Source organism: Ictidomys tridecemlineatus, chromosome 7 (assembly GCF_052094955.1).
Source record: "Ictidomys tridecemlineatus isolate mIctTri1 chromosome 7, mIctTri1.hap1, whole genome shotgun sequence".
Taxonomy (NCBI): domain Eukaryota; kingdom Metazoa; phylum Chordata; class Mammalia; order Rodentia; family Sciuridae; genus Ictidomys; species Ictidomys tridecemlineatus.
The window spans coordinates 197,702,689-197,715,877 of NC_135483.1; the positions used below are offsets into that span (position 1 = coordinate 197,702,689).

At 58.2% G+C, this 13,189-nt stretch overlaps 1 protein-coding gene across 3 annotated transcripts; it reads left to right on the forward strand.

Annotated features, from left to right (window-relative positions):
- The first annotated feature begins 88 nt into the window (after positions 1-88).
- Capn10 (calpain 10) lies at positions 89-12,708 on the forward strand. Of its 3 annotated transcripts, XM_078018389.1 has the most exons (12): positions 89-376; positions 2,918-3,049; positions 4,845-5,041; positions 5,759-5,976; positions 7,551-7,692; positions 8,252-8,418; positions 8,544-8,821; positions 9,614-9,816; positions 9,915-10,176; positions 11,744-11,943; positions 12,132-12,177; positions 12,367-12,708. In XM_078018389.1, the coding sequence occupies exons 1-12, from the start codon at positions 230-232 to the stop codon at positions 12,394-12,396; spliced, it is 2,022 nt and encodes a 673-aa protein (XP_077874515.1). In that variant the 5' UTR covers positions 89-229; the 3' UTR covers positions 12,397-12,708. The 3 variants fall into 3 exon arrangements, with proteins under 3 accessions (XP_077874515.1, XP_077874513.1, XP_077874514.1); XM_078018388.1 differs by lacking the exons at positions 11,744-11,943; positions 12,132-12,177; positions 12,367-12,708 and adding exons at positions 745-866; positions 10,407-11,429 and having other exon boundaries at positions 235-376; XM_078018387.1 differs by lacking the exons at positions 11,744-11,943; positions 12,132-12,177; positions 12,367-12,708 and adding an exon at positions 10,407-11,429.
- Positions 12,709-13,189: the final 481 nt, after the last annotated feature.

Genomic DNA, 13,189 nt, shown 5'->3' on the forward strand with positions numbered 1-13,189 from the left:
GCTCGGAGTCCGCTCGCGCTCGCCAACGCTCGCGCGCGATTGGGCCGCTGCGTCACCTGACCCGAGCGACGCGCCTGGTTGGCTGCGGCCGAGTTACCTGGCGACGGAGCTGAGGGCTTCGCGGCGGGGGCAGCGCCCGTAGGTCCCGCGAGCGAGGCAGGCGCGGAGCAGCGGCGGCAGCGGCGGCGGCCGGTCCACAGGCTGCAGATGGGCGCTCAGGGCGCCGAAGATGCTGGCGGGCCGGGGCGAGGCGCCGGCGCCGGCGCGGGAGCTCTTCCGGGACGCGGCGTTCCCCGCCTCCGACTCGTCGCTCTTTTTCAACTTGTCCACACCGCTGGCCCAGTTTCGGGAGGACATCACCTGGAGGCGGCCCCAGGTGGGGCCCGGCCTGGGCGGGTCTCGGGCGGGTGCGGCGGGAGGCCGGCGCGCGCCTCGCAGCCCCTCAGGTGGGCTGGGAAGGAGTGGGAGCGCCAGGACCCGGCGGGGCGCTGCCCCACCTGCGGAGCCGACCCACGGTGCTGCTCAGGTGCTGCTCAGATGCGCTCGTGGAGAGTTTGCCCCGGGGTGTCTGTACCTCGACCAGATGAGACCCAGAGGCGAGACGTTAGTTGAGTGAAATTGTTCCCATGTGCAGAAGGGAAAGGAAGGCATTGTTTGCAATTCTGTTCCACCACATACTTGTGGCCAAATGCAAGTCCCGCGTACGGCCACTCAGACCTCTCGCCCTCTTCGTTGTTCCCACAGGCCTCGGCGTTTTGCACATGCATGCCAAGAGCTGATGCACATGCCTTCCAAGAGCCGATGCACATGCATGCCAAGAGCCGATGCACATGAGAAGTTGGGATCGTTACAGACAACCACAGCATGTGGGAACAACCTAGGGAAGGGTGGCTGCTGTTCCACACATCCCAGGACTCTAGTGAATGTAGAACCAGGTTGCACTACACCCTGCAGAGTATGCAGACAAGTTTGGATCTCCTAGAATTTCCAAGTCAGTTGAACAGTTTGTCTGAGTTCAGCTAGAGAACTTGACCCTCATGAGCAGGTTGTTGCTCAAGGCACAACAACAGATGAAATACCCAGCCCCTGTTTTTTTTCTCTGAAGAGTCTACACCTGGCTTCCACTCCACATGCCTCTTCTGGCCACAAGCCTTCCTGTTCCATTGCTTGTGACTGTCGGTTCTGAGGTCCCTTTGTGCCCTTCTGGAAGGGCCAGATTAAGCCCACAAAGCAAAACCGTTGTAGAAATTCAGTTTTGGATTTTGCCAACACTCCCACCGATTGGGCCGCTGTAAGCGTCCCATAATCCCAGTGGCTTGGAGTCTGAGGCAGGAGGATCCCGAGTACAAAGCCAGCCTCAGCAACTTAGTGGTCCTAAGCAATTCAGTGAGATCCTGTCTCTAAATAAAAATATTAAAAAAGGGCTGGAGACATGGCTCAGTGGTTGAGTGCCCCTGAGTTCAATCTCCAGTAAACCCCCCCCCCAAAAAAAAATGAGATTTAGGTGTAATGAGCCCCAGTAGAAAGTTTTTGATAAAGGAATGATACTATGGAATTCTCTTTTAAGAAGTTCACTTGTAGGGGACTGGAGCAGAGGATGACAGGGTGGCATTAAAATGTATCTAATAGCTTTTTATTCTTTCATGGCAATTTTTTAAATGTTGTAACTATCGAGTTCACATCTATTCATAATAATAACCATATTCAACAAGAAAGAAGCAGCACTGTGGGAAAAGAAAGAAGCTTAGTGATACTCCTGGGCAGGAAGTGGATTGTTGAGGCGAGAGTGCCTATGGCCTTGCAGAGGGCAAGGCTTGGGAATAGATGGACTTGAGGTTACTTTGGAGGGAGCTGGACAGGCCATAGAGACTGGTGAAGTTGAGGATAACGGAGGAATCAAGAATGATTTCTCAGTGTTTGGCCTGAGAAACTGGATTGGTGGTGGTCCAGGTGAGAGTCTAGGGTGCTCTGGAGTTGGGTTTACCCCCATGTTCAGGTGGAGCTGTTAGGAAGAGCTGGGCTAGAGGCCTCCCTATGGGTATGAGTAAAATGGAAGAGCACGTGATGTGGGAGGATGGGTGTCCGAGGGGAAAGGCTGAGCCCAGGGAGCGGGAAGGTGTTGTGCATGGTGAAACAAGTGCCTGACCCAAGGCTGTGAGGGCAGTTGGACGGGAGGAGCCCAGAGGGCTTGCTGGCATGCCTTCAGGGGTTGGTGCTGTCAGAAGGACACTGGGGGGGGGTGACTTGGTGGAGGTGTTGGGAACATGACTGACTGTCTAGCAGGGCCTGTGTTGAGCATGAGGGAGGAACAACCTAGTAGTGCTCCTGAGGAGGTCATTGGGAAGCAGCCGTGACGCCAAGGGACATGTTTTAAAGATGGTGCCTCTCCTCCCCTACACCTGGGGGCGAAAAACTGAGCACATGGCAGGAGAGGTCAGGCCAGTGGCTTCTGGTGAAGCAGGAGGGAGGCCAACAGCTCAGGAGCACGGGCAGGGGCAGCATGGACATTGTGAGACATGAGGGGGAAGGGAGAAGTGTGGGATATGGAGCCTTGTGGGAAAGTGGTAAGTTTTCCAGCGTTTAGAGAACCCCGTGCCATTATTAATTTATGAGGTGAAATTGTTTTCTAAACCAGTATTTAGTTGTTTTGAAAGGGGCATGGTTGAATTCAGCTAGAGTCAAGGATTTTGCCAAGAGGGTAGGAGGATAGAGATGGACACAGCTGGGTTTGAAGTGGCCCCCTGAATCTGGATCTGAAGCCAGGAGGATTTGAAGGGTAATGGCTAGGAGGAGCCAGCTCCCCCCACACCCCTTGTTTTGGATGGGGAAACTCCGATGATCAGGCAGCATCTTTGTGTCCTTCCTGAAGACTGGCCATCGGGCATACACTAAGATTGGATGATTTTCTTTATTTTAGGAAATTTGTGCCACGCCCCGGCTATTCCCAGATAACCCTTGGGAAGGACAGGTGAAGCAGGGGCTGCTGGGCGATTGCTGGTTCCTGTGTGCCTGCGCCGCCCTGCAGAAGAGTCGGCATCTCCTGGACCAGGTATGGGGCTCCCAGCCCAGGGTTGTGACCAAGCAGGCTTCTCTCTGCACAGGGAGCCCCTTCAGACACACAGCCCTGCGTAGTGCTTCCGTGGCTGTGCAGGAGGTCAGTGGGAACTTGAGGGCTCTAAGCCTGCGACTATTGACCAGCATATCCCTCTCATGCAGGAGTGGACCAGATCGGGGGTCTCTGCCCCACTCTGAGCTCTGAGCCCTGGTTCTCCATGTGGCCAGAGCCACGCTCTTGGGGTAAAAAGACATGGGCCAGCTGTTTTCATCACCTGGTAAAAAACATCTTTCTTTAGAGAGATAAAGGTTTATTTTGGCTCCAGCTGCAGAGGATCCAGCCCATGGTCAGCTGGCTCCATTGCTCTGGGCTGAGGCAAGGTAGAGCATCATGGTGGAAGGGTATGGCAGATCCAAACTTCCTCAGTGCAGTCAGGAATCGACTGGGGAGGCCACCACCTCAGTATTGCCATCAAATACAAATCTCAGCAGACAGACCCTCTGAGGACGTCAGAGTCCTCCTGATCCAGTCACCTCTGTACACTGGGGACCAGGCTCAACACGAGCCTTTGGGGAACCCTTCATACCCAAACCACAAAACCACACCAACCTGGCACGGGATAGGATCAGCAGAAGGGCCTGTGTTGCTGGTTTGGCCTCTCTTTCCTGAACTCGTTGCTCTCTACCCCAACTCCTGTACTTGGGATAGAACCCCAGAATGTTCTGCCACTGAGCTATACCCCCTGCTCTTTTTTTTATTCTGAGACAAGGCCTCACTAAGTTGACCAGGCTGGCCTCAACCTTGCCACCCTCCTGCCTTAGCCTCCTGAGTCATTTGGGTTATAGGCCTGTACTACAATGCCCAGCTGATTTTCTTTTTTTTAAAAACAGGTTTAAGTGTAAAAATGTGAAAGGTAATCAAAATTGTTCTGGCAGATATCACAGCGCAGAAGCCTGTGCAGATTTTCTTCTGTGTTCGTTATTTTAGGCGTGGCTCTTTGCTCAGGGTTCTCAAATAGGGCAGGTGCACCCATGTGGAGCCCTGTCTGCCCTGGGCCAAAGCACATGGCTCTCATACCTCCTCTCCAGGAGGCCGTACTGGCTTTGAACTTTCTTTCAGAAGAGAGTGCTGACCCCATGGTCGTCCTCTTCCTGGGTCCAGCACGTATAGGTCTGCCTGGTGCGGCCCTGTGCTCCTCTACCCCTGGGTGGGAATCAGAGATCCCAGGGAACCAGGAGTAGGTGTGATGGGTCCAACAGCCCAAAGGGCTGCTAGGCCCAGGGGACCTGCTGTTTGCAGCCAGTTCTGGCGAGAGTTGAGTCGCTTGTACCTGCCAGAGTCAGTTGTTTTGGATTCAGGTTTTATACTTATTTGGGACTAAAATGTAATGGTTGACTTTTTTAAAAAAAGTTTTGAAGGATATTGTGTTCCTGAATGCAATTCAAAAGTATTCAGATGGAAAGACTGTGCATGTTGTTTCTGGTGGTTGAGTTTGCTGTGAGCAGGTCCATCAAGCCCTTGCGCTCTGCAGGCACCTGTGCTTGCTGGGCACCCTGTGGTCAAGATGCTGGGGGGGGCTGGGGATGTGGCTCAAGCGGTAGCGCGCTCGCCTGGCATGCGTGCGGCCCGGGTTCGATCCTCCAGCACCACATACCAACAAAGATGTTGTGTCCGCCAATAACAAATAAATAAATAAATATTTAAAAAAAAAAAAAAAAAAAAAGATGCTGGGGGCTCCTAGTGCTGCTTGTCTCTCATGTTCTGCTTTTCCTCTCCCTGTGCACGATAGGTCTTCCCTCCAGGACAGCCGAGCTGGTCCGACCAGACATACTGTGGCCTCTTCACCTGTCGAATTTGGCAGTTTGGACGATGGGAGGAAGTGACCATAGATGACCGTCTTCCTTGTCTTGCAGGGAGACTCTGCTTCTCCCGCTGCCAGAGAGAGGATGTGTTCTGGCTTCCCTTACTGGAAAAGGTCTATGCCAAGTACGTGTGCTGCACTGAGCAGCAGGACCAGGCTGGACATCCTGGCTTGTGACAGCCATATGTGGCTCTTTGCTCAGGGCCGCAGAGTGCCTGGCAACCTCAGGGTCTGGTAGCCAGGCCTGTGGGTCCAGAGGCAGGTGTTCTGCTCTGGGGCCTGTGGCTGGCCCTTACCCTGCCCACTCTCTGCCTCCCCATCTCTCAGTCCAGGTGGGGTCGTCGCTCCGCAGGAAGGACAGACATGTCCTCCTTTGCATTTTCTCAGACCCTTGAACGTTCAGGAGAGGTGGCCTCTGAACAGTTGTTGGAGAGGAGCAAGCCACTTGGGTGGCAATACTCGCTTGTCACAGTCCTCTTTGCGAGTTTTGATTGCACAGCTTTCCCTCTTAGATTGTGGATAGCAACTTGCTGAAGGAGCTGACCCACAGGCAGGCATTTGAAAGGGCTGGCCAGGGACCCCATTGATATTTGCACATGGGGTAGGAGCTCCAGGGATGAGGGCATTGGCGTCTCTGCGCCATTCTCATTTTACACTTTGCCCGCACTGGAGGCCAGAAGGTGTCTGAGCATGGCAGAAGCTGCTGGGACACAGTTGATGGGCATTTGCAGGAGAGACCACGCCCAGACTTGGTGACAACTACAGTTAGAGGCTTGATGGGAGTGGAGACTGGAAGACGAGAGTCCTGCTGAGGCTCACTCCACGACGCTGTCGTCCCCTAGGGTCTACGGGTCCTATGAACACCTGTGGGCAGGGCAGGTGGCAGATGCCCTGGTGGACTTAACTGGTGGCCTGGCAGAGAGGTGGAGCCTGAAGGACTTAGCAGGAACCAGTGGCCAGCAAGACAGACCCCATGGCTGGGAGCACAGGACGTGTCGGCAGCTGCTGCGCTTGAAGGACCAGTGTCTGATCAGCTGCTCCGTTCTCAGTCCCCGAGCTGGTAAGGCTGTGGCCGCAGGTGTTCCCTGCCTGCTCGATGCCTGTTGGCGCTCTGCCCCTTCTCCAGAGAGAGGTCCCCTCTTCCCTCCACCAGTCCTTTCAGTAGAGCGTGGCAGGACCCACGTGGCTGTGTCCTGCAGAGAGTCTAGGAAGCAGGTGGCGGAGTCGAGGCTGATCACTTTCGTCATCCCCCCAACTGGCGACCCTGCAAAATCCAGACCCCTTTCTGTTGTAGGGAAATGTATCAAGGCTCGTTAGGGAAGTTGGTAAAGATGTCAGCGACGTGTAGTCACCTGTGACTTTTCCGGGTACTTTGTTTTTCCATAAACGTCTTCATGTTTTGTCTTCTAGTTGGTTTGGGTTTTTTTTTTTTTTTTTTTTGGAACCAAGGATTGAACTCTGGCACTCAGCTGCGGGATCGCTGGCTTGTGCCGCCCCAGCCTCTGCTCTGGTGTTTTGTGTGCCTTTTTAAGCTGTTATGTGAATGTTGCGGGGTTTTATTTTGTTAATGGACTTGCCAAGATTTTCTTTATACTTCTTCTAATGGGGGATGTTTGAGTCCTTTGTTTGTCATAAATGATACTCCAGTGAACATGTCTGTAATTTCTACTTACATGTAAGGTTTTTTTTTTTAATATTTACTTTTTAGTTGTAGTTGGACACATACCTTTACTTTATTTATTTTTATGTGATGCTGAGGATCAAACCCAGGGCCTCGCATGTGCTAGGTGAGGGCTCTACCGCTCAGCCCCAGCCCCAGCCCCAGCCCCAGTCCCACGTGTAGGATTAGTTTTGATAATGATTTTGGTTAAAAACATGAACATGAGTGTGGACTGAAGCATGCAGGCAGCCTCGCGGACCTGCCAGGCAGTGTCTAGGGTTGGTCAGGTGCTGGTCTGGGTCCCTGGACTCCTCCCTGGAGTTGTTGACTTGGGCCTGCCCCAGTGTGGGAGGCCTAATTCCTAGCACTTATGGCTTTGCCCCCTGCCCCCAGCCCCCATAGAGAATGGCTGGAGCCCACTGAAGTCAAGGGCTGGGGACAAGAGGGACACCAGAGTGGCAGCTGTGGTGCCCTAGGTGAAGCCCTGAGGTAGTTCCAGGAGCTCCCTTTGCTCTTCCTGGCCCACTGCCCTGCCTCCTGCATGTCACGTCCATGTGTCCCGAGGTGTCACCAGGTGAGCCCTCACCTGGCAGCCAGTTCTCCCTGGTACCTCTGATCTGAATGGCCCTGCTTCCAGCTGACTTTGCCCCAACCGGTCTCTTGGTTCTGGGCAGTTGCCGGCTGGTCAGTGGCAGTGAAAGCAGCGAGGTCCTTCCCTGATCTGTGGTGGCCGCCGAGGTCTGGGACAGGAATGGCTTGCACAAGAAGCCAGGGCCCGCCTTGGCTCTTTGCCTGGCACAGTGTGCTGCTGGAGACTCCTGAGCTAACTGACCTGCAGTCAAGAATGGCGCTCCGTGGTCCTGGGCCCTGGGGCCCTCTGGCAGCCGGGCTGAAACATCCTGGCAGGGTGACGGAGACCCGTGTGTTCTCCCCCGTGGGGACTCTGTTCTGTACCTGGGCTCTGCCTCACACAGGTGCCAGGGACCTGGGGGCATTCCATGCCTTCATCGTCTCAGATCTGCGGGAACTCCGGGGACGAGCTGGCCAGGGCATCCTGCTGCTGCGGATCCTGAACCCCTGGGGCCGGCACTGCTGGCAGGGACTCTGGAGAGAGGGGTGAGTGCCAGGAGCAGGGCCCTGAGACCCTGTGGTCCCTAGCCTTCTGGCCTGTGCCTTAGTGAGTCCAGCTGTCAGCTCAGTGTTCGTGTCTGCAAGGCCACTTGGCACCTCGTGCACTGCTGTGCTCAGGGCCTCGGGCAGTTCTTGGGAGGTGTGGGACCACCGTGACCCTAGGTCTTGGGGGAACCCGCAGACCCGGGAACAGGAACTTGGTTTGAAGACCCAGCTAAGCCAGGATCCCCTGGAAGCCTGGAGCTGCGGATGGTGGTGGACTCCCAGCCGGAGTGCATGCAGCAGCTCCCCCTGAGACCGCAGGGCAGGTGTCGTTCTGGGTTGTGGTGTCCGGGAAGCCAGTCCAGAGGCAAGAAGCCCCTCTGGGGAAGGAGAGAGGCTCCCGCGAGTGCTGCCATCGGGAGGACCCTCATCTCAGGATGCCTCTCGACACGGGAGGGGGCCCAGCAGCAGGACCATGGGGTGCTGGAAGGGGGGACTCTTGGGCCCCCAGCTGATGCTGCCAGCTCTTGGGAGCAGCTTTCCTGAGAGAGGCTCCTTACAGGGGTGAAGGGTGGAGTCAGGTGGAGCCAGCTGAGGGGGCCGAGCTGCTGTCCCAGCTCCAGGACGGGGAGTTCTGGGTGGAGGAAGAGGAGTTCCTCAGGGAATTTGAGGAGGTCACCATTGGCTACCCAGTCACAGAGGCCGGCCACCTGCAGAGTCTCTACACAGGTAGGGCAGCAGGAGAGTGGGTCCCACATGGTCATCCTGGCAACTGGAGGAGGTTGAGGCCTGCCCGCATGGCCCAGGGGTACAGCAGGGCTGTCCCAGAGCTGATGTGGATGCTCTCCTGCTAGAGAAGACGCTGTGCCACACGCAGGCGCTGCCTGGTGCCTGGGTCGTGGGGCAGTCAGCTGGAGGTTGCCGGAACAACAGCTGCTTTCCCTGCAACCCCAAGTACTGGCTGAGGCTCTCGGAACCCAGCGAGCTGTGTGTGGCTGTTCTGCAGAGACCCAGGAAGCACCCAGCAGGCAGGGTCCGGGCTCTGGTGGGCCATGGCCCTGCCCCATCAAGCCTCCTGGGCAAGGATCATCAGGTCAAGGACTACCAGGCCGTGGGCCTGCACATCTGGAAGGTAACTGTCACCCCATCCACCCCCGCAGTGGCCGTGGGGACCAGGCCTGCTTTTGGCACTCTGCCAGGGGCCCTGACTCTCACCTCCTTGGGCTGCCATGGACCCAGCTGAGCTGAGGCCCTCCAGCTCTGCCCTGTGCCTCACTGGCCAGAGAAGAACAGGACAACAGCGGGTGTGGGGGGGCACAGGAGCTGCCCACCGGCCCTGCTCTTGACCCTGCTCTCCAGCACAGTGAGCAGAGCCTCTCAGGAGAGGAGCAGCTTCCGTCCTCCAGACGTCCCTCTGACTCCTCCTCGGTCCTTCCCCTGCTTGGTGGGGATTGTGACACTGATCTTTGACCTCTTGGGACTGTTCTGAGGCTTTGGTCATACTCAGCCACTAGATCCTAAACTGGCTGTTTCCTGGAAGACTGGCTGGGATGGGAGCTGCTGCCCGTCTGCCTGCCCAGTGGCTGTGTCCTCATGGGCTGGGAGCTGTCCCGGCCTTTGTGGGCAGGCCTGCATTATGGTTCTTTCCTCTCACGAAGGAGGGGCGAGCCCTTTCCCGTAGTTCCCCAGCTGTGCTGGCCAGGGGTCTTTGGGGGCACAGCCCTGTGTAGATTTGTTTGCTTCCTCCTTGACCCTGGTGACAGGGCTCTGGGAAGCCTTGGGTCTGGCTTTTCCAGTTGGCCCTTGAGAGGATGAGGGTGCGGATGGACTTTCATCTGCTCGCTTGGGAGGCCTTCCTGCTGAGCAGGGAGTGGAGAGCTGGGTGCTGGGTGCTCTCCCGCTGACCTCTGCCTGCCCTCTGCAGGTGGAGAAACGGCGGGTCAGCCTGCCCAGAATCCTGTCCACACCCCCTGTGGCTGGCACTGTGTGTCATGCATATGACCGAGAGGTCCATCTCCACTGTGAGCTCTCCCCTGGCTACTACCTGGCTGTCCCCAGCACCTTCCTGAAGGACATGCCAGGGCAGTTCCTGCTCCGAGTTTTCTCCACAGGCAAAGTCTCCCTCAGGTGAGGAGCCATCCAGGGGTGGGACTCTGGTGGCTGCCCTGGGTGGGCACATTCCTCAGACAGGCTGCCAGCACCCTCCTCCGCTCGTCCCTCCACAGTGCTGTCAGGCCAGCAGCCAAGGGCGCCTCCCCTGGGGCAGCCCTGCCCTCCGGCGAGTGGGAGACCCTGCAGCTGCGGGGCTGCTGGAGAGCAGGCCAGACAGCAGGGGGCAGCAGGAACTTCGCCTCCTACCTCTGCAACCCCTGCCTCCCTTTCTCGGTCCCTGAGGGCTCCGGTCCCCGCTGCATCCGAATCACCCTGCACCAGCACTGCCCGCTCAGTGACAGCCAGCTGCATCCCATTGGCTTTCATGTCTTCCAGGTGGGCTCCTCAGCAAGGGACAGGTACGGGGAGGCCCAGGCAACCCATATCTGTCCCATGTGGTCCAGTAATCAGCTGCCTGGGAGGCAGAGCCTGGGCTCAGTTGGGCACATCAGCCCAGCTGGCTGGTCTCTAGGTTTCTAAGGCTGTATTTGCTGGGGTCAGCTCAGATGGCCCTGGGCCACTCACCCTGCTCGGAACATCTGTGTCCTGAGGTCAATTCTCCCCAGGGCATGCCCCCTACCCCAGGATCCTGGACCCTGGAGGCTACTCAGGGGATTCTGGGCAGACGCCCAGCCTCACCATGGATTTGGCCCCAGCAAGCAATTTCAGAGAAGCCCTACCCACTGGTGCAACAGGGAGTGAACACACCCAGGAGCCACCCAGGTCATACCACCTGCCCCTCCCATGTCACTGAGCGCCCTGGGTGGGACTGGCAAGAGCTGCTCTCCAGTGGGGGGCAGTGGAAGCCAGAGCAGCGATGGCCTGGTCTGGAAGAAGGGGTAGGTGGGGCCAGAGGAGCGGACAGTGGGGTGAGCTGCTCCCGCAGCCAGCAGGCAGAGGAGAGGTGGGGGTGCCCTCAGGGAGGCCAGCAGCCCGAGGGTGCCCTTGGAGCTATCAGAGCCTGCAGCTGGGGTCAGCCCTGCACAGGTGAGACAGGGAGGAGGCAGTCGGGCAAAGTGACGGTCACCCCAGTGTCGTTCCAGAGGGCGGCGTATCAGTCCAGGTCAGCCAGGGGAGGGGTAGGGTCAGGAAGCAGAGGTCATGACAAGGGACCTCGCCATGGGCCATTCTGGTGACACTGCTGCTCGTGCTTAGCCACTCCTGCAGGTGGAGGTGGCTCAGGCTCCTGCCAGGGCAGGGCTGATCAGACCTCACCCGGTGCCTTCCTCGGCCAGGCTCTGTCCTGTCCCTTCTGTAGCCAGCCAGGGGGGCACTTAGCAGATTTGGAGGAGGGGGAGGGAGAGTTCATGGCTCAGGGTCACAGGCCCTGAGTTCTGTGGGGACAGTTCTGGGGCTCCCAGCCCACACGGGGCTGTGCTTGTTCTGGGAGGACAATGGCTGAGGATGTCCTGGGCTGTAGCTGGTGGGAACACATGGCCTGGCATGCAGTGACCAAGAGAAGAGAGCAGGATTTCTGGTAAGAGGGTCAGTCCCTCGGAGGAGCCACTGAGCCCAGAGAGCTGAGGAAGACACTGGGACCTTGCCCGGTGCTGCGTGCTGTGGGCCACCAGGAAGGAGCTCAGACCAAAGTGCCAGTGCCCAGGGGCTGCTGGCCAGAGCTCTCTGGGTTGGGGTCTGGGCGGTGGTACGTGCCTACCGCAGAGCTGATCTGAGTTCCTGGGCTTGGTGCCACTGCCAGGGCCTTCTGGCAAGGGTGGTCCAATCTCAGTGGGAGGGAGGTTCAGTGGGTGGGCCTGGCACTTGCTCCCCAGAAAAGGGGTGCATGTGATTCAGGAGGGCCAGGCATCGGCATCTTGGCATCCAGCAGACTCCAGCTGCTGCTGCTGCCTGGGCAGTGCCCCCATTCATACAGCCGCCTCAGGCTGAGCCCTGCACCCTCCAGGTCCCTGCAGGTGGCGAGAGGCAGGGCACAGGCCCCCTGCTGCTCCAGGAGCCACTGCTGAGCTGTGTGCCACATCGCTATGCCCAGGAGGTGAGCCGGCTCTGCCTGCTGTCTGCGGGCACCTACAGGGTCGTGCCCTCCACCTACTGGCCTGACACCGAGGGCTCCTTCACGGTGACCATAGCAACCAGAGTAGACAGGTGCGGCTCTGGGCCTTGGGATGACCAGTAGGTGTTCTTGGCCCTGAGCACTCAGCAGCCTTCCCTGTCTGGTTCTCTGCTGACCCGAGGCAGGAATGGGCCTGCTTGCCTGGCTGAGCTGGGAGGAGGGTCTGGTGAGAGGCCAGCCTGGAGCAGGTGGCCCCCGGTGAGCTGCCCTCTCTCCACAGGCGGTCCATTCACAGCCAGGAGATGCTGGGCCAGGTCCTCCAGGAGGTGCGTGCAGCCCCCAGCAGCCTTGCGTCCCAGTGCCTTAGGCCCCTCCCAGCTGCCTCGCTCAGTGGCCTCTGCTACCCTGAGTCACAGGGCAGAGCTTGCAGGGACTCGGGGGCTGGGCTGTCGCAGTCCCTAGGGGCATTGGGGGGGCGGGAGCAGCCCTGAGCCCACCTTTCCTCCCTCTTGCAGGTTTCCCTCACTGCAGTGATGAAGGCCTAGCCGGGCTCGCACGTGGCAGCTCTGGGGGCTGGAGCCCGGCCAAGCCTTGACCTGCCTCAGCTCTGCAGGGCGGCCACAGCTTGGGTCCCAAGTGTGCTCTGTCCTGGAGGGAGCAAGTCTTGGGGTGGCACAGGTGCTGCAGGAGGTTCAGGGACTCCTGTGGTGTCTGTCCCGTGCCCAAGACCCCAGGGTCCCTCCCACATGGTCCTGCCGACTCCAGGCGGGCACGTGTTATAACAGGTGTGCTGAGAGCTATTTATTACTTGAAATATTTTTTAGGACATGACTTTATAAATAAACATGAGCAGTTTGTGGGTTGGTCTTGTTTCATGAGGCTCAAGCCTGAAGAGGCTGCAGGAAGGGGTGGGGGTGGGTGCTGAGGTGGGGTGAGGGCCACGTGGGCTCTGGGGGTGGGCAAGGCTGACCTGGAGGTGGTGTCTGGGAAGAAAGGAGTGTGGAGGGGCAGGCGCAGGTGGGCCCCAGGACAGGAGGCAGAGGGCTTCTTTGGAGGAGACGGAGGCTCAGACAGGGTGGAGCCTTCTAAGGGAACAGAAGCTCCAGAGGACAGGGACAGGTGCAGATGCTGCCCGAGGCTGACGGCCACCAAAGACCATGGGGACAGATGTGGGCTCCTCCTGTGTGGAGCTGCAGCTGGATGTCTGTCCCCATGTCTTGCTGGCTGTCAGCCAGAACCCATCTTGGAGGTATCTGGGTTCCTCGCGGGGTCTCAGGCCCCCCGTCTTCTCCCGCTGCACACCCCACGTCAGGGAGGGCTGGGGCTATTGCTGTTCCC